Here is a 20,492-nt window from a genome sequence, read left to right on the forward strand (position 1 = left end):
GGGTGGGGAATTTCCAAATTTCTGATCATTCACCACTATTTTGACTTCTTTTTTCTTTTTTTTACTTCTGGCTCTGATTTATTTTTTAAATCGGCGGTTTGAAATGCAAGCACTGATGTATTGGGGCTGTGCAATCACGGTTTGAAACAATGACATCGCTAGCTGGTTTAGACTGAAGGAAGGCAAATTAGAAATACAGGTGGTCCTCGGCTTACGACCAACAACTGAGACCCAAATTTCTGCTGCTTAAGCTAGATGATCGTTAAGTGAGCCTCTGCCATTGTTAAGTTAGTCGGACAATCGTTAAGTGAATCCGACTTTCCCCATTGATTTTGTCAGAAGGTCACAAAAGGGGACACTGTGCAACCGTCATAAATACGAGTCAGTTGCCAAGCATCTGACTTTTGATCACGTGACCCTGGGGATGCTGCCATGGTTTCAAGTGTGAAAAATGGTCATAACTTAACTTTTTTGCAGTAATGATGCTGTAACTTCAGTCACTAAATGAACTGTCATAAGTCAAGGACTACCTGTGCCATCATGGTTTGAAACGAGGATGTCGCTCGCTAGCTTAGCCTGAAGGAAAAGCAAATTTGAAACACACATGCAAATACAATACCTAGAGTGGTGCAGTGGCCTTAGAGGTGGAGCTCTCACCTCACAATCAGGAGACTGTGAGTTCAATCCTAGGTAGAGGCAGATATTTCTCTCTCTGGGAATATATCTGCTGAAAAAAGACTCCACACTGGCGACAGAGAAGGGCATCCGGCCACTAAACACAGCTCCATTCAGTTGCCCAGACTCCACCCCACAAGGGATTATGGGGTCGTTAAAAGATGATTGATTGATTTCTTTATTGGCCAAGTGTGATTGGACACACAAGGAATTTGTCTTGGTGCAAATGCTGTCAGTATACATAAAAAGAAAAGATACATTCATCAAGAATTATAAGGTACAACACTTAATATAGTCATAGGGTGCAGTAAGCAATCAAATCATACTAGGAAACAATAAGCAATCAGTGATGATGATACAAATACAATACCTAAATGCATGCAGAAGCTTAAATTCTGAGTTTTCTGGGACATGAACCCAAAAGTAATTATACATTTTATTTCTTTTCTTTTCTTCCTCTCCTTTCCCTCCATCAAGTCCCTTCTCAACATGGAGTTGCAAGCAGAGGCATTTGGCCCAGCTGGGGAAGACTTAAGCCCCGGCACCATGTGCTACCAATGCCCCACCTGTCACGCTGACGAGGAACGGAGCTGTACGAATTCCCTGCGAGGACGGACAAAGACGCGGAGTTTGTCTGCTTCTCCTGCCCTGTGCAGCACCAAAGAATTCAGGTACCACATGACAGCATGATCCAAGATCACGCAATCACGGGAGGCTTTTAGTGGTGATCTCGAGATAAGCTCCTGAGCTATGAATAATCATCCTGAACGGATCTCTCAGAGGGCAGGGCCCAGCCCAATTCTCCCTTCATGATTGTCCCCTGATTAATTGTACCATCCAGTCATTTAAAAAACACACTGTTCTGATCAAGGCTTCCCGAGACTGTAATTAAGAACACGCTTAGTTAAAACAACTCTTGTTTTTATGTTCATTCCCAGCCGGTAATGAGTCCCAGTCCCTCGAGATAAGCACCCACCTTTCTCTCCTTTGAATTGCTGCCAACAACTAGAGTGCCAAATGAATTATAAAAAAACCAACCAAAGTACAAAGTCCACACAGAGCTTCAAGGTTTAATCCTAACAGAGCGAATGACTTTGCTTAGCGGCTTAAAAAAACTTGGCAACTTTGAGATTTGGACTTCAACTCCCAGAATTCCCCAGCCAGCCATGCTCCCCTCTCCTCCATGAAACCATCACGGGCTGGACACCCTAGGCTGTAAATCTCGGGTTTGTAAACCAACAGCGAGGTTCTGACAGCAGGCCAGGATGAAGCACTGGCGCGAAACCCATCCATTTGGGGGAAACGAAGAAACCAACGGCGCTTTGCTTATAAACCATGTTCTAATGTATGGCTCCTCCCCAAACTTTTCAATCCTTTTTTGCATCCCGCAAACCGCTTTTTTTTTTTCCCCCTGTAAGAAAAAGTCCCTTTTTTCAGTATTTGATTTCCTCTTGGTTTTGTTTCTTGATCCCTTTGCAAACAGTTGAGTAAGGTGGGAAGGTTTGGGCTTCGGCTTTGTGGAAACCCTGATGCAAATAGAGAGAGGCTGATGCAGGTACACGGAGCCGTTAACTCTTTGACATCACCATCATCCCGTTACTTAAGGGGATAATCCCCCCCCCCCGGGGAAGCGATTGGTGTCATTGTGACACGGTTCTTCTTCGCTGGTTCAAGAAGATCTGCCTTCTGTATACGTGAGAGCAGACCTTACCTAAGAGCCCCTGAGCTAGTCGGAGGAGGCTGCAGAAGAAAGGAAATAAATCCGTGTTATGGAATCTCAGCCTCAAAGATTTTCGCTGGACCGTTTTAAAGCAGCCTTCGAAATCATCTGTGCAGAATTACTCCGTAGCAGCTGTATTACTCTTTTTTTAAAAAAAAAAATTAAAATAGGCTGTGAAGCTAATTAGGCAGCCAGTTTGGTTTAGTCTAGTAGGTAAGGCACCAGGTTAGAAACCTGGTGGGTGACTTTGAGCCAATTAGACACTTTCAGCCCAGCCCAGAGTTGTTGTGGGGAAAAAGATAAGGAAGAAGGTTTGTGGGATACGTTCGCCACCTTGAGTTATTTGTAAAAATAATAAAGGCAGGATAGATTAGGAGAGGGTAGGGTAGGATAGGATAGAAGAGAAATAATAGGATAGAAATAGAATAGAAATAACATAATAGAATAAATAGAATATAAGATAGGAATGGATAGGATAGGATAGAATACATGAAGAATAGAATAGAAATAATAGAAATAGAATAGAATAGAATAGAATAGAATAGAATAGAATATAGGATACAATAGGATAGGAATGGATAGGATAGAATAGAATAGAAATAATAGAATAGAATATAGGATAGGATAAGGATAGGATAGGGATAGGAAAGGAAAGGACAGAACAGAATAGAATATAAAATAGAGTAGAATAGAAATAGAATAGAAATAGAATAGAAATAGAATAGAATAGAATAGAATAGAATAGAATAGAATAGAATAGAATAGAATAGAATAGAATAGAATAGAATAGAATAACAGAGCAGAACAGAACACAATACATAAAGTCAAATAATAGCATGTTTTTCCAGGCTGACAACAGAGAAAGGAATTCCCTTCACGAAAAGAAAGGAACTTATGAACAAAGGGGTTTTAGGAGGAACCTTGAAGATTATCTAGTCCATCCCCCTGCATTATTGACTTCCAACAGGGCAATTCGGTTTGTGTTGCTTTGATCCTCAGCCCGGAAAGCAGTGTGTAAACCCGAGCTTTGGGTTTTCAGACCACGGGGATGTAAAAAAAAACAAAAAACCTCATCCTGAGGGCCTCTGCCTTGCCATACAAATGCACACTCACACGGACCTCTGAGGCATTCCTTATTTGCGGGGACATAATAAAGGAGGTGGTGTGGGTTGACTTCAAACGTGCAAGAAAAAAAACCAAAACAAAAGATCTGTTGTCCAACTCTGACCTTGGCCGCAAAGACCAAGGGTGGGATCAAGCTGGCAGAGAAAGTGCTGGCCTGCGTTGGGAGAAGATTTGATAAGACCACCTGCTTCAAAAGCTGTCCCTGCCTTAAGATACCAGGTTCTGCCGTGCAAAATTTCTAAAAACCAGCATAAACCTCCTTCTTTTCCCAGGCATACCTGGACAGCCCTTTAATGATTTATTTTTATTGATTACACACACACACACACACACACACACACTTCTACAGTCTGCCAATCTCTCGCGGTGACTCTGGGCAGCGTAAACAATAAAACAAAAAGCAGATAACAGCCAAAATAAATTAAAAAGATTCCTAAACTGGCCCCCCACAAATACATTTTAAAAAAGTCCCAATCAGTTTGGAGGTGCAGGCAGTGCCCAAAACACACACCCCTCTGGTCCATGGAAAAAAAAACCCCTCCACAGAACCTGTCCCTGGTGCCCAAAAGGTGGAGAGCCACTGCCCTAGTCGATGGGACCCATAACATGCGTCCTCTGCCAGATCTAGTGGGATTGGGTTGTTATAACTGGGGAGAGGCAGTCCCCCCAAATACCCTAGCTAGCCCCATGCCAGGTAGGGCTTTAAAAAGTCACAACCAGCGCCGGAAACAAGCTGACAGCTCAGACGTACCCTGTGTTCTTTATCCATTGCTGCAGGTGACAGGTGAAAAGGTTAGGGACAGGTAATTTTTCTTAGTCCCCCGGGGCGAAGAAATATCACCTCCTGGTGACCACAAGGCATGCCGTTCACTTGGTTCATTTAGATTGCTAATCGCCCCGTGAGGATTATTGGAAATGGGGGCGGGAAATGCGGACAGGTTTTGTAAGGCTGCCTGACTCACAGATGCTGGTAGGTTTGTGACGGTAATCTGCTTTAATTGCCGTGACATAAGGCGGAAGGATGGCCCCCACTGATCTTCCCCCCCCCAAAATAGCCCTGAATTGCTTGGATTGTGACACCAAACAGTTATGCACATTTTAAAATCCCATTGGACGTATTCACTCGTCTTGAACCATATTTCCATCCAAAGCCAAGTACTCGGAGGTCAAATCCGTGCCAAAATTGGGATCCACCCCAGAACAGTAGCCACACCTGGAGATCTCTGTGAGCAGTGAACCATTGTTTTTGCAACATCTAAACAACTCCAGGGATGTCTTTAAAATTGTTTTAATGATCGGGAATCACACGGTTTTATTTCTTTTCCTGGTGGGCTGGAACAAACCAAAATGGCAGCTCTTGTTTTGTCAGCTCTGAATATTGTAAAAATGCGCCACTTTTGTTGCGCCAGGACAACCTGTTCTAAAATCCCTCCTTTGGAGGTAACCTTCTGTCGGAACAACAACTGACAGAAATTTCTAATTCGTGGTCAGAAATTCTTGTGGCACCATACCTGCAACAGGAATGAAGAAAGCATTTTGAGAGATTACAACGTTCCTAACTGAAAACTTCTATTTCCACCCCCAGCAGGAACATTCGGATGGTGACACCGGATGTTTCAACCTTGCAGGAAATGGCCTCTTTTGCCATATTTTATTTACCGTTCGTTCTTTTCTTGGCGTTCTTTTATTCTTCCACATGTTGATTTCTCCTGATATCTTACTTACGCCAATGTTTCTCGACCCTGGCGCTTTACAGACGGGTGGGCTTCCACTCCCAGGATTCCCCAGCTGCCTGGGGGAATTCTGGGAGTTGAAGTCCGCCCATCTGTAAGCTGCCAAGATTGAGAAATACTGAATTAAGCTGCAAACTATAGTTTCCAGGGGTTGGATTCTCCTGCACATCCTTAAAGTCAAACTCACCACATTGTCTTGGCGTGATGGGAACCCATTCTGTAGACTAGAAACCGATGCTCTTTTTTTAAGTCCTCGAAGACAACGCTGCATCTTTTTGAGATGTTAGGAAGTAAATCCTGCCGTTTCTCTTCCTAGGAGGACACGTTCCTTACATGGACCATGCCCAGTCACTACCTTTGGACCAAAAGCTTGCATGTTGCAGAACCCGCAAGCCATCATGTAAGTAGAAATTTCCTCTTGTCTTCTTTATCTTTCCAGGAAGAAAGGCCGATTAAATTAAGGAAATGTCGCAGAGGATTCCAGACACCTTGATCTAAATGATATAATTTGTTTGTACTTTGCTTGGTTAAACACAGCGGCTCCTTAAACAGTTTCCTTGTTTTTCTCCCATAAAAGCTCTGATTCACTCCTTTAAGTGCTTTGCAAAGATGGATTTATATGTCTTTGATCGTGTCTATAAAAGGGCAACTGAGACACATTTGTTTCTGAATGGAGAGAAGGTGGTAACTGATTATCGAGGTGTGGTTTCTCCAGGTAGATGTGATGTCTTCTGTTGTCTACGGAAGACTTGGCTTGAGTTCCATGTTTTGGAATAAGTTTTGGAGAACTTGACCTCACGAATTTTTCAACAGAAAGGGCCTCAGAAGTAGATTGGCTCTGACCAAAATCCTCTCCCAAAAGGGACATTTAAAATGGGATAAGGTAAACTCACTATATTAGACTCATATATACTATATTATACCTAATAACGGTGGCTAGAATCGTTTTTGCACAAAATTGGAAACAGGACAATACTCCCATAGAGAGTAGGGTGATTAAAAAGGTGCTTGAATGTGCAGAGATGGACAGACTAACGATGGAATTAAAAGATAAGGGAGAAATGGAATATTACATGATTTGAGACATATGGTATGAGTGGTTAGAGAATAGATGTAAAGACTAGATATAAAGGTTACTCAAGAGCGACAGGAAATGTGTGTGTGTGTGTGTGTGTATTGTGAAAAGGCAAAATATATATGTAAGAATATTACAAGAATAGTACATAAGAGGAAAGGAAGAAAAATGAAAATACTAGTGTGTAATTATGAGTCATACCGATACTGAAGCGGTGTAAAGATTGGAAATGTGGTGTAAATGTTGGAAAATGTGTAATAAAAATCATTTATAAAATAAGATGGGATGAGGTATGTGTACATAAGCGTTTCGACTCGCATTGGAAAGGATTGTACATTTCCCATTGCCTGTCACCTTGCATATACTTTGGCAATATTCAGCGGCATATTTACAGTGGCCCTTAGAGTGAACAGGAATTAAGACAGGTCCATGGAGTGAGTGGACGACTTGGAAGGTCATTTAATTGATTTTCCTACACAACGTCGAGGGGTTGGTTGGTTTGCAATCGTGCTTATAGAATTGTATGATTCTCGCATTCAGTTTTCTTCGGCTGCTACCGAGGGACTTCTTTGATATAACAGCTTTTTTCTGACTATGAGTCTCCAAACATTTAGGGGGCGTAACCTTGATCTCTAACCAAAAACCTAGTCGGCAGGCCTTGGTGGGAGTTGTTGACAGATGTTGGCAAAGTCAAGTTTGGGAAGGAGGTTGCGTTTATGAGGTCAGTCATGAATTTGGGAAGAGGAGAGAGAAACATTCGTATGTCACTTCAGCCTTTCAGTGTAGAAGATCCATAAAAAAATTGTTTAATCATGAGTTGAAAAGCATCACTTCTTCTTTAGCTCTGCCAGCTGCTAACTTTGTTTGAAATGGGGAAACAGTTGGGGGGAAAATGGTGCAGTATTTTCAGCCTGTAGTTCCAGTCATTAAGAGAGGCTGGTCAGCACGGTTGGCGTGAATGCCCATTCTTATTTTTTAGCATGTATTAGGCATTAATGAAAAGGTTTTATACCTTTATATAGGGACGCGGTGGCTCAGCGGCTAAGACTAAGGAATTGGAATATTGAAATATTAGTCTAGGATTGAACTATTAGTCTAGTTCTCCTGTTTCTTAAAGAGGTTGTTGGTTTAATATGATGAGGGCTAGGTGGTATTCAGCAGGTTCTGACCAGTTCTGGAGAACCGGTAGTGAAATTTGAGTCGTTTGGAGAACCGGCCAATCCCATTTCTGACTGGCCCTGCCAACCCCATCTATTCTCTGCCTCCCATTGAGTCCCAGCTGATCGGCTGGGTCTTCTTTGGTTGCCCTGCACAGGAGAACGGAGCTGGAAAGCAGGTTAGTGGGGCGGGGAGGGAATGGGGATTTTACAGTAACCTTCTCCTGCCACGCCCACCAAGCCACGCCCACAGAACTGGTAGTTAAAAAAAAAAATGAATCCCACCACCGTGTAGAATCTTGTTTTGTGTTTAGGGTCATCAGTCAGTAAAACTTTGCAAGCTGGTAACAGGGCTTGTGGGGAGGAAAAAGTCTGTAGAACTTTAATCAGCCGGTAGAGAAAATTCTGCATTCAGTGGTTTTGTTTGGTTTCAGTTCCGTGGATTTCGTTCACATAATGCAGCAGATTTTCCTGTAGCTTTACGTCATTTTTGGCAGGTCTGCTTTCACAGTGAATGGGAGTCTTCGGGGTAATAGACTATAAATGTCTGACTTGAATTATACTTGTTGAAGTTTGATGGCTTTGGCCTGAAGTCGCCTTATTCCATCTCTTGCCTGGATGAAATTTGAGTTCAGGAATATTCCCTTGTTTTGTAAGCCGGAAAATCCAGCGACTGGGGAAAAAATGGGTTCAACCCACCGGACACTAGCTGAAAAAAAGCAAATAAAAATAACTTTGCGACGGGACCTGCTCAAGGTCTGAATTGTTTTTTTTCTTTCCATCCCTTGAATTTTCCAGAGATGGAAACCTTGGAAATTCTCAAAGACCCATCTCATCCTGGGCACCCTTTTTTTTTTTTTAACTATTACCATCTGGCAGACGGTACAGGATAATAAAAACAAGGACAGATAGGCTGAAAAACAGCTATCCCTCCGCAGATCTTGGATAAAACCTGGTTCCGTGCTAATCTGCTGGGGAAGGCTGGTTAGGTGAGCAGTGAAGTCAAATTGAGGCTAATCTCAACAGCGTAGCCTCAGCCACCCAATGCCAGCTACATTCTCACAATCCGGGGAAGTTATTTGGGCCAAACCTACCCACCCCCAAACTCCGTTGCTTTCTGCAGCTGCTGGGTCTTGCTCTCCCACTCCCCTGGGAAAGTGCCAGCTTTGAGCAGGTTGTTAGATCAACTGATCCACTCCTGGGGGTTTGGCATCTTGGTTTGTTTTGTTTGTCCCCCCCCCCCTTGGCAATTTAAACTTCATTCTCCCATTTCTCGGCTCCTTCGAAACAATTCACGACGAAGGCAAGGACGCAAAGCAAGCCGAATCGGGGTCATAGAGAGACAAGACAGGGTTAATATTTGTTGACTCGCCAAGCTACGTAATCCGTGTCCTTCGTTTCTTCCCCTCTGAGTCAATTGTGGTTTAACTTGATTCCCCCTCCCCAAACTCCCCAATCTGCATCCGCAATCCCGTGCATTCATTTTAAGGGACTGGCTTCTTATAAATTGGACAATGAGCTGATTTGCGCTCCTTCCCATTCCAGCTGGGGTTTTTTTTCCTTTCTAATTCCTGCGCTTTTGCAGATTGCAAAAAAAGAAAACAGAAAAAACCAACAACAACCCACCTACCCACAAATTCCTTGTGCGTCCAATCCCACTTGGCCAATAAAGAATTCTATTCCTATTCTCTATTCTATTCTATTCTATTTTACTTTATGTATTGTGTTCTGTTCTGCTCTGTTATTCTATTCTATTCTATTCTATTCTATTCTATTCTATTCTATTCTATTCTTATTCCTATTCTATTCCTATTCCTATTCCTATTCCTATTCCTATTCCTATTCCTATTCTATGTACACTGAGAGCATTTGCATCAAGACAAATTCCTTGTGTGTCCAATCACATTTGGCCAATAAAAGAATTCTATTCTATTCCATTCCGTTCTATTCTATTCTATTCTATTCTATTCTATTCTATTCTATTCTATTCTATTCTATTCTATGTACACTGAGAGCATTTGCACCAAGACAAATTCCTTGTGCGTCCAATCACACTTGGCCAATAAAGAATTCTATTCTATTCTATTCTATTCTATTCCTATTCTATGTACACTGAGAGCATTTGCACCAAGACAAATTCCTCGTGTGTCCAATCGCACTTGGCCAATAAAAGAATTCTATTCTATTCTATATCTGCACAACAGAGCAAAGACCCCGAAGCTGACCAACCTCCCAGCAAGACAAAGAGAAAGGAACAATACTGACTCAGTCCCATTTTGCCAACACCCAACACACACACACACACACACACACACACACACACCTCCCTCCGTTCCAGGTGACAGTCAGGCGCTCCCGTGGTTTGGGAGCCCACGGGTTAAAGGCAGGCTTGTCACTTATTCAACTTTGGACTCACATCACTCGGGTTTTTTTTTTTTTTTATTTTAATCACCAGGTTAGGACAGCTGAGACGTAGGTGCTCCTCCTCCTCCTCCTGGGATTGTACAATATGATAATGTGTGCTGAGATTAATCCACTGGCCAAGGAGGCACCGAGAGCGTTTAATCTAGACTCGAAAAACCGAGTGTGAAACATCCAGGAGGAGGAGGGGAAAAAACCAAGAACAGGAGGTTGTTAGGAGGAAAGAACAGCTGAGCGATTTGAACTTTCCGGCTTCGTTTCACACACCCTTTTCTTTCAGTTTTGGATTTCTCTGGCTATTTTTAAAAAGTCCACACCGACTTCTCCAAATTGTTTTCTTTTCCTCCTCGAGAATCCCAAGCTGCCTGTTTGAGGAGGCAGTAGCCGGCCTCGCCATCTCTCTTTTTCATCGGAAACTCCGACATGAAGCCGAGGACAGTTGTGGTTTGTTATGCAAAGACTCAGCTGAGGTTGATGAAAACTTGTTTGTAAAACCACTCTTGTTCGTGCAACAAGCAGCTGGAGGAGCAATAGGATTTTTTTTTTAAAAAAAAAAAATACTTAACACCGAGCACTTTTTTCTTTTCTTTTTTTTCTTTTGGAAAAAAAATATATTTTATGATTTGAGAGGTCCTGGATAATTCTTTAACGGTGGGCTTTTCCCAAAAAAAACAGCAATAATAAAATAATAATACAAATTAAAAAATGGAAGTCGGACTTCAGAGCGCTGGGTTTTGTCTAAGGTAGCTGTTTGGCTCCCAAAAGATTTATTTCGAGGCTCATTCCTGCCTTTGGGTTCACCGTGTGCCTGGGAGAGAAGAATGAAAATTTTTCAGCACTGTTCCTTTGGTCGGGCAACCTGGAAGTGGTGAGTCTTGGGAGGAAATTGTTTTGAGTAGAAAATAGTAGAGAAAGCGAAGAGAAAAGGATTTTGATTTGAGTTTTTGGCAAGGAGATCCTCCGAAGGGGTTAATTATCACCGGGCTGGTTTGTCTTAGAAAAAGTTACTCAAGTTACTGAAAAGCTGGGATGATCTTTTCGAAATGCTGAATCACAGTTTTCCTGGTTCCACCTTGAAGTAAACTGCAGGTTAGGATGAAAATACTTTACAGGGTAAAAGTTCTCCGAAGTACAGTTTCTAATTCTCTTTTCTTTCTTTTCATTATTTCCCAGTCTTCCTTCCTTTCCTCCCTCCCTCCCTTCCTCTCTTTCTTTCCTTCCCTTCCTTTCCTCCCTCCTTCCTTCCCACCCTCCTTCCTTCCCTTCCCTCCCTCCCTTCCTTCTGGATTTTTCTGATTGGAAGTATATAAGGAGCATCATGTAAAAACTTTAAAACCAAGTTCAATGTTCTGTGTTTTGTTTTTAAGACAAATGTTTGTTAATTTCTTTCTTTTGTCGTGTTTGTGGTGTTGTAGCCTGCCTGTCTTCTGTGCAGCTTTAAAGTTGGGTTTTATAATCACCTTTTGGAGGTTATGTAAGGTGGTAGAGAGATGGCTTAGGATTTATCCCGAGTTCATTGCCAAAGCCTTTCTGGCTTTCTTAGAAACACAAAAAACAAATTTATGTCCAGATTGGAAGTCTTGCTTTAAGAGAGCAGATAGGCTACTGATTTATTTTTAAACATTTGTCTCCTGCTTTTTACTGATAAAACAGCCAGGGAAAATATTTGTCTAATATTTTGTAAGTGTTAACTTAATGGGAATGATTCTAAATTGCAACACCACATTTAGTTAATTGTTAATATAATATAGAGAGAACTATATACTGTAACTCAGTGAAGAATTCTGTATTCCTGCCCTAGAAATCATGGGTTTAGTTTAATAGAATTTTTACAGGTATATGAGATAAATAGATTAGATAAATAGATTAGATTAGGTAGGTAGGTAGATAATAGACACAGACAGACAGATAGACAATTTGCCACTGTAGAAATACTATATATATAAATATAAATATATGTATGTATGTTTAATTACCACTGCTAGCAAAGTTCACATGGAATCCCCCAGTTTGCAGCCTGCAAATAAATGTCACTTTTCATCTCCCTTTAAGAAGAAACCCAGCCTAATTTCTTTCTCCACATGCAGAAAGATTTTCAACAAATACAAAGGATTAAGCGTGAAATATCTTTCCTCTTCCCTTTGGCTTGTATTCTTAAATACCCAGATTCACCCCAAGCTAAAACTTACTTTAAAAAGAAAAAGGAGAAGGAAAGCATAAGAATGCCGTTTTTTAAAATCAAGAACTGCCCCTTTTTTTTAAAAAAAAATGTGCTAAATGAAACTTTTTGCGAAGTGATAAGAAAACTGGTTTGATAATAAAAGCTCTGTTGGATTGCAAAACATTCACAACTCTAGGCTGGCCAGCTTCTCCAAAGGAGACATCAAAACCGCATGAGAAAAAAGGAGATTTTTACCACTGTGATTTGCCAGTTTTATCGAATTCTCAACTGGGACACAAAGTCCTTGGGAGAATCCTTGCATGGTTGCAACCGCTTCCTTCCCAACAAAACTTACTAACTTGATCTCAGATTCCTTGGGTCGATCCCTTCTAGGCTTAGCTACTGCTGCAGAATCTGGCTAATTATTTCACTCACCGGTGGGATTCAATTAATTGAACAACCAGGTTCTCTGCCCTCATGATTTCTGCCAACAACCAGTAACACCAAACTGCTCAGAAAGTTAACAACCGGTTCTTGCAAACTGCTGCAAACCGCTGAATCCCACCAGTGATTTCACTGTTTCAGATCGTCTCTAAGAGCTGAGTTTTAATATTTCCCTAACCTTCTTAATGGAAAGTCTGTGGTGAGATCTGAAAGCATCTAGCCATGTCCTACTTCCTTTATGGCAAGTATTTTAGGGACATGTGCTATAAACTTTATTTCATATCTTTAAAAAAAAAAACAACCACATACACACACAAATGCATCGACTCCATTTCTAGATTCTCCAAACCAGCATTGCCTTTATTGTTTGAGCAGGGGGTTGGACTAGAAGACCTCTGGGGTCCCTTCTGACTCTTGTTATTCTTTGACAGAAAGGTATGCCTTTCCTCTCTCCCCCACCCCACCTAAAATGTAGCTTATCCCCAGGATTTAAGATTACTATCCTCTGCCCTTAGCACTTGAAAACTCAGAACAGCAAGCTTCCTTGTCAACATCTCCACCCTAGAAAAGGAGCGGATTTAAATCACGTGGGATTTTTGATAACAGGCCCTGGCTTACAATAGCGCTCCTGTCTTTACGAAGCAGAGATTTTTCACGTACCATGGCGTTCGATGCTGCTTCTACCCTCTCTGCACAGTTGCTTGGCATAAGGGAGAGCTTTTGTCTTCTTATTGCTCCACTCCCAAAATGTAATTTGCGTGAGAACGGTGCGTGGGGTTAACCTGTTCAACGACCGGCAATCCAGAAAGAACACCTTCCCTACATTGGCATATTTGCGCATTGCGTAAGGCAGAGGCAGAAAACTTTGGTGTGGGCAGCAACATGGGTGTTTGGGAGCTGGAATGTCCCTTGGGAGTTCAGCTGCCTTGGGCAGCGTTTCCCAACCTCGGCGAGCTTTTAGGATGGGTGGACTTCAACTCCCAGAATTCCCCCCCCTCCTGCCCCGGCAATGGGGCATTGTGGGAGGCATGTAGGGAGTCTGGCCAGGATGCCAAAGTTTGGGAAACCTGAATGCAGTGCGACCTAAAGTATGGGCAAGCCAACAGGTTTAATAAGCAAATAAAACGGGATGGTTTGAACTCATTCCGTAGTCTCTTTTTTTGCAGTTGTAACTCTTTAAAAGCCCCTCCCCCCTCTTAAATATTGGGGTTTTTTTTCCTTCAAAAATCCAGGCCTGGAGAAATTCACATTTCAATCCATATCGTTGGAAAATTCTACTTCTGGCGCCAACAATTTGAGCATGTCCTGGTCTTGTCTTCCCACAGGCACATTCAAGACCCGGCCAGCCAGCGGTTGACATGGAACAAACCTCCAAAAAGTGTCCTTGTGATCAAGAAGATCCGAGACGCCAGTCTTCTGCAGCCCTTCAAAGACCTCTGCATCTATTTGACTGAGGTGAGCTGGACTTCGCTTGGTCCCCCCCCTCTCTCTCCTCCCTCCCTCCCTCCCTCTCTCTCTCACACACTCTCTCTCTCTCTGTCTGTCTCGCTGTCTGTCTCTGTTTCACTCTGTGTGTGTGTGTCTATCTGTCTCTATCTCTGTCTCTCTCTGTCCGTCTCTTTCTCTCTTTCTGTCTCTCTGTCTCTCTCTCTGTCTGTCTCTCTCTCTGTGTGTGTGTGTGTCTCTTTCTCTCTCTGTGTGTGTGTCTCTGTGTCTGTCTGTCTCTCTATCTCTGTTCCTCCCTGCGTGCCCTAGGATGAAGAGGGAGGGTGGGCCTGGGTCTTCCTCTGAACTCCCTCTCCCTTGTTCTACCTCTTCCCTGCTTTGCCCAGTCAGACTTTGCCCTTCCCCAGTTTCCTCCACAGCCAACGGGAGCCACACTCCGGCTCCCTGTCAGCTGTTCGTCTTCCTCCTCCTCGGATTCAGACTCTGACAGGGGCATGACAGCCACTTTCTCCTTTCCAGGTGAACAACATGCTGGTTTACGTGGAGAAGAAAATCCTAGACGACCCAGCCATCATGAACGATGAGAGTTTTGCGTCTGTGAAGAAGCGGTTTTGCACTTTCAGTGAAGGTATTTAGGAACTTCCAAGTGGATCACAAGGGCTGGTGCACCTCTTGCCACCTAGGAGGAAGTCTACGAGAAAGAAAATCAGAAAGATAGTAGAGGTGGTGGTCCTCAGCTTACGACCGGTTGCTTACTTACAACCTGGTTCAAAGATCCGATGTTGGGGGTGGGGAGGCTTTATGGTCATGTGACCACCTTTACAAGGTGGGCTTGGTGCAAGCCAGCCATGACCGCAGTTCGTGATGATATTGCAGGAAATTGGTGGAGTGGTGCGGTGGCTTAAAGGTGGAGCTCTTTCCTCACAATCAGGAGGCTGTGAGTTTGATCCTAGGTAGAGGCAGATATTTCTCTCTCTGGGCACACTGAGAATATATCTGCTGAATAAAAAAAAACTCCACACCGGCGACAGGGAAAGGCATCCGGCCAGTAAAACACTCTGCTAGCTCCATTCAGTTGCCCAAACTCCACCCCCGCAAGAGATGAAGGGGTCTACGTGAAGATGACGATTGCAGGAAATTGGCATTTATTTCCAGTTTCCAGCAAAATCAGCCCATAGGGAACAAAGGGCTCACTTAACGACTTAACCACAGAAAATGTCATAAAATCAGGGTCAGGCATGTGTTGACCTGCTTTATGCCTGTCACAACATACAGCTAAATGCAGAGAGCTCAGTTACGGTCATAGCTCAAGGACTGCCTGCATATGGAGATATACCAATTCTATGGGACAAATAGGTAGGATTCTTGTCACCTTATCCCATTTTTCTCAACAAATCTTATTAAAGAAGAGTCTGTTAGAGTCTGGAAAGAATAATTTTTGGTGTCCAAAGTTGCCAAAGAGCCCGCCGTGAACGGTTACAGTTAAAAGAGGACCAGAGAAAAAGGATCTTTCATTCTGTCAGCCCGGTGTATCCTTTGCTTGTTTAATTGGTAAGGTTAAGAATCAAAAGATCTTGAAACGTTAAATTTGTTTTCCTTTTCTTGTAGATTATGATGATATCTCCGATCAGATAGACTTTATCATCTGCCTGGGCGGAGACGGGACTTTACTGTACGCTTCGTCGCTTTTCCCGGTAAGCTCATCCCTCCAACCCAGTTCTTTACAACGCTTGGTCCACTTCCCGTTATCTGCAGTTGTGTGTTCAACATCCTTTTCAGAATTTTTTTTCCCCTCTCTGGTTTATTATGGGCTCACTTCCTATCCCCTTTCCACATTGGCAACAGTTAAATTTCCCTTATGAGCTCAAATACCCATTTGTTTTTGTTTTTAAAAGAACCGCACATTTATTCTACCAAGACCTTGAGGGGGGGAAAAAAAGAGTCCAGATTAAATTAAACACAGACAGACATGTAGAACACAAGGACAGTGCAGCTGCCTTAAATATGCAATAGAAGAGCAAACAGCAATTATTATTATTTAACTCCAACATGGTCTGTCTCCCAGTGATAATTCTTAAAATTCTTTGCAAATTCTTAAAAATGTTTTTTTTAAAAACAGGAACGGTACCCCCAAAAAACCCAACCTCATAGCAACACAAAAAAACAGAGAAACATGTCTAAGGACTGCTACTTTCTGCAGGTGGCTTTAAAAACTTAGCATAGTTAGCTTGGTGTCAGGACTCCATTCAAATCATAAGTCTCTAGCCGAATCTCTCAGAGTAAAAAAGATTGATTTATTAGGAGTTGACATGTCGGCATTTCCGGGTTGCAGCCGACTCTAAGACACATCATTTATTTCCCCCTTGACTCTGGTCTTTCACCCCCCCACCCCCTGGATGTATATTCTCCAATGGGACACATCCATAGCCAAGAGTCATCAATCACGCTCTCCAGTAATAATCTTGTACGCCAGCAGCTTCGGCTGCCAAAGCGATTATCTGAAGCATTTAAGGAATGCACTGCTTTCCCCACTCAATTTCTGCTGGCAACTAAAAAGACCACAGAAGTATTTTTAGTTGGCATTTGGCGTATTTGACCCTGGATTTTGAACTCATTCCCCATTCATACAAAATAACCCAAGGGTGTTTGTCCCAGATGTAAGAACGAGGACAAAAATGCCCAGAAGATGCTGTTTTCTCCAACACTTTATCTGCGATTTCTAATATCCCTTTCTCCCCCCCCCCCAATTTTTTTTGTCTTTGCCAACAGAGGAGTGTACCCCCAGTCATGGCTTTCCATTTGGGGTCCCTGGGCTTCCTCACTCCCTTCAATTTTGAAAACTTTCAGTCTCAAGTCACCCAGGTCATAGAAGGTAAGTTCGTAAGGGTCCTTCAGTGTTTTCTAGGGGAAGGTGTCGAATGGGTGAATTCTGTCTGCCTCTGCACTGATTAATTCAGGATCCCCAAAATGCTCTCTAATGTACTGGAGGGAGGGAGGGAGAGACACAGACACAGAGAGGGAGACAGAGAGAGAGAGTCAGAGACAGAGAGGGAGACAGACAGACAGATAGAGAGGTAGACAGACAGATAGAGAGGTTGGTAGGTATGAAGGTAGGTAGGTAGGTAGAGAGAGAGAGACAGACAGACAGACAGACAGACAGACAGACAGATAGATAGATAGATGATAGAGACAGAGAGACAGACAGATAGAGAGGTAGGTAGGAAGGTAGGTAGGTAGAGAGAGAGAGAGGGACAGACAGAGACAGACAGAGAGACAGATAGATAGATAGATGAGAGAGAGAGAGAGATTTCTGCGTAGCAGACCGCATAAATAAATTCTAAAGTGTATTTATTTGTTTAGTCTCCATTTTGATGCCATCTGACTCCAGTTGATGGAGTTCTGCAACCTCTGGGCACCTTAAGTTGCCATCCAGGTTTTTTTAATAAATAAAGAAGTAAATAATAATAAATTGCCAATCCATCCTCGGGCTTGTCCGCTGCTTCATTTGCAGAGGATGCCTGCCAACTTTGCGAGGTCGTGCAAACACGAGGCACGCCCAGAAGAACTAGCTCAGGTGTCTTGCAAGGTGACATTAGCAGAATCTTGAAAGTCTGGAAGTACATCGCTCGCCCCCTCCTTTACAGCACAAGCTACTAAGGGTGGGGGTGGGGTGGGGGGGCCTCTTCTGAGATGTCTGCCATGCCCACATTCCTGCTGTGAGCTCATTTGCAAAACTTTCTGGAGGCAAATTGTTCTGCCAAGAAATTTCTCCTTAGTTCTAGGTTGCTTCTCTCCTTGATGAGTTTCCACCCGTGGCTTCTTGTCCTGCCTTCAGGTGCTTTGGGGAATAGCTTGACTCCCTCTTCTTTGGGGCAGCCCCTGAGATATTGGAAGACTGCTATCCTGTCTCCCCTAGTCCTTCTTTTCATGAAACTAGACATACCCAGTTCCTGCAGCCATTGTTTATATGTTTTAGCCTTCAGTCCCCTAATCATCTAATCGTCTGGAAGAGAGCAATGTCACCAGTTTGCCCTCTGCTCAGGGGTGATTCCCTTGGTGGCAGCCATTTTGTGAGGGTGCCCATGACATGCTTTCAAAATCCCAGATAGATCCCCCCTTTTAAGATCACATGGCGGGCACGGTGAGACAGTGTCCCCTGTAGCAAAGAAGTCCAAATTGATTCAATCCAGAGTATTTTTGCCAGCCGAGTGATTGTCTGACTGAAGGCCGTTCTTCTGAATTGACTCAGATTGGAAGCAGGTGGTGGCTGTTATCGTTCCACAAAATGGATCGTGTCGGCGGTTATTCAGCGGAGGTCCTTCTCTTGCCGATGCGCATTGCCAGTTTCATCCCTTCTTGTCTTAATTCCTCCTGGCAGGCAACGCAGCCCTCGTTCTCCGAAGCAGGCTGAAGGTGAAGGTGATTAAGGAACACTGGGAGAAGAAGGCCGTGATTCAGAATGGGATCGAGGAAAACGGTGTGGTGTCTTCAGGTCTGGAAAAAGAAATGTTTAAGCAAGCCACTCAATATCTGGTAGGCATCCCTGGAATGCTATTTTTATTTTAATTTCATTTTATTATCTTATCTCATGAGTGGTGCGGTGGCCTAAAGGTGGAGCTCTCCAAGGTAGAGGCAGATATTTCTCTCTCTGGGCACAATGAGAATTTATCTGCTGAATAAAAAAAACTCCACACTGGCAACAGGAAAGTAAACACTCAGCTCCATTCAATTTCTCCGACTCCACTGCATAAGCGATTACGACGTCATGTTAAAAAAAAACACTCATCTATCTTATTTTATTATTTTCAAATTCCTGACTCAGCCAAGTGAATGATAGTCATCTTTTCCCCTTCCTTCCTTTCTCAATATCATTCAGCATGAAATGGATGAGATTGAGATTCCTCAAATGAAATGTTCACCTGTTGAACTGGTTCTAATCTAGACACCCCCTACCCCCAGAGTCCTTTACCACCGGCGTTTTTCAACCTTGATCCCTTTAAAACTGTGGCTGGGGAATTCTGGGAGTTGAAGTCCTCCCGTCTTAAAGGGGCCAAAGTTGAAAACATTGCCCGAGGCCAAGTTTGATGCATTTCACTTGTAATATTCCTTTTTTCTGTATTTCAGGTCTTGAATGAAGTGGTCGTGGACCGAGGCCCTTCCTCTTACCTTTCCAACGTGGATGTCTTCCTTGATGGTCACCTTATCACCACTGTACAAGGCGATGGTGAGCCCCGCAAGCTAACAAGTCTGTCTGTCTGGAAGATGAATAGTTCTCTGCCACATCTATTGATCTCCGCCCCCTGCCTCTTATCCCCAGAGCGAGGGTGGGGCTTTGCTAGCCGCGGTGGCTCTTCCGTCCCAAGGACCGGCCCATAGATTTCCACTGCTCTCCTCTCCTCTGCCTTCCGTGCATCTGCGCGTCAGGCACTGGGCCCAGCTGTTCCTCCTCTTCCAGGGGGTTGTTGACTCTCCATCTGAGGGCTGATGGACCGCCCAGGTTCCATCTCTGTCTCTCTGGCAGCTCCGTTCCCTCTTCCCCCTCGGAGCTCTCAGGTTGCCTTGAGGCTGACCCTGACTCCCACGCCTCCTCTCCTCCTCCTCCTCCTCTGATTCAACTGCTGGAGAGGCCGGCGGCCAACAGGCCATAACACACTAGTTGCTCCTTCCCGTTGTTCTTAAGATGCTCATTTCTTCCCGCTAGGCGTCATTGTCTCCACGCCGACTGGCAGCACGGCATACGCAGCCGCTGCGGGCGCGTCAATGATCCACCCGAACGTCCCCGCCATCATGATTACCCCCATCTGCCCTCATTCACTGTCCTTCCGGCCTATCGTCGTTCCAGCTGGAGTGGACCTGAAGGTAGGTCGGCTTAATTGGTTGCCCTAAAAGAGAAACTTTTTGTTTCCGGGCTGGTTTGAACACGGAGACCCAACCCCTGTGCTCAGCCCGAGATGCTCGAGAGTTGCCTTTGAGCCAGTCCTGTAGGAGGTGAGCAGGCTAAGCGGCTGCCTGCAAAAAAAGAAAAAAAGTCCTTAAATGAGGCGTGGCCCCTTGCTTAACGATCCTGATGGCTTACAACCGAAATATGGGCTTAATTACAAGTGTAAATTTTTCTGGCTTTGCCAGAAAATTTGGGTAATACCAAATTTTATACCAAAAATCGCCATCTTGTCTAGGATCTCTTCTTTCGCTCAAAAATATTTTTCCATCACAGAATCTAAACTTGGAAATCATGGGTCCTTTCTCTCCCCCCCCCTTTCAATCCTAGATCATGCTGTCTCCGGATGCCAGGAATACCGCGTGGGTTTCGTTTGACGGGAGGAAGAGGCAGGAGATCTGCCACGGGGACAGGTGAGGGTGTCTGAATGATCCCCGATTTGGCCAAAGAAAGGGCTTTTTCCCTAAACAATCAAGAAAGGCCCAAAAATAGAGGGGGAGAAAGGGGTGGGCATTCAAAACTGGTTCTTTGGCCTTAGAGAAGCCACTCTGATTTAAACCCCAAACAACTGCTCAATCCGAAGCAATGCAGATATTT

General features: G+C 43.7%; 1 protein-coding gene across 5 annotated transcripts in view; it reads left to right on the forward strand.

Moving 5' to 3' along the window:
* Positions 1 to 20,492, forward strand: part of NADK (NAD kinase) — a 31,285-nt gene that overhangs the window by 8,575 nt on the left and 2,218 nt on the right. For 2 of the 5 annotated variants that reach the window (XM_026681535.2, XM_026681536.2), the window contains exons 2-11: positions 1,153 to 1,346; positions 5,570 to 5,653; positions 13,837 to 13,966; positions 14,477 to 14,585; positions 15,566 to 15,651; positions 16,727 to 16,829; positions 18,336 to 18,490; positions 19,082 to 19,181; positions 19,659 to 19,816; positions 20,226 to 20,308. In XM_026681535.2, the coding sequence (XP_026537320.1) occupies positions 1,165 to 1,346; positions 5,570 to 5,653; positions 13,837 to 13,966; positions 14,477 to 14,585; positions 15,566 to 15,651; positions 16,727 to 16,829; positions 18,336 to 18,490; positions 19,082 to 19,181; positions 19,659 to 19,816; positions 20,226 to 20,308 (1,190 nt within the window). In that variant the 5' untranslated portion in view covers positions 1,153 to 1,164. Of the gene's footprint in view, positions 1 to 1,152; positions 1,347 to 5,569; positions 5,654 to 9,786; positions 10,775 to 13,836; positions 13,967 to 14,476; positions 14,586 to 15,565; positions 15,652 to 16,726; positions 16,830 to 18,335; positions 18,491 to 19,081; positions 19,182 to 19,658; positions 19,817 to 20,225; positions 20,309 to 20,492 lie in introns of those variants that run through there. The other 3 variants (XM_087944660.1, XM_087944661.1, XM_026681537.2) reach the window with 3 other exon arrangements.

This window comes from Notechis scutatus, chromosome 16 (assembly GCF_049901735.1).
Source record: "Notechis scutatus isolate UNSWTSFEM ecotype Mainland chromosome 16, rNotScu1.2, whole genome shotgun sequence".
Lineage (NCBI taxonomy): Eukaryota > Metazoa > Chordata > Lepidosauria > Squamata > Elapidae > Notechis > Notechis scutatus.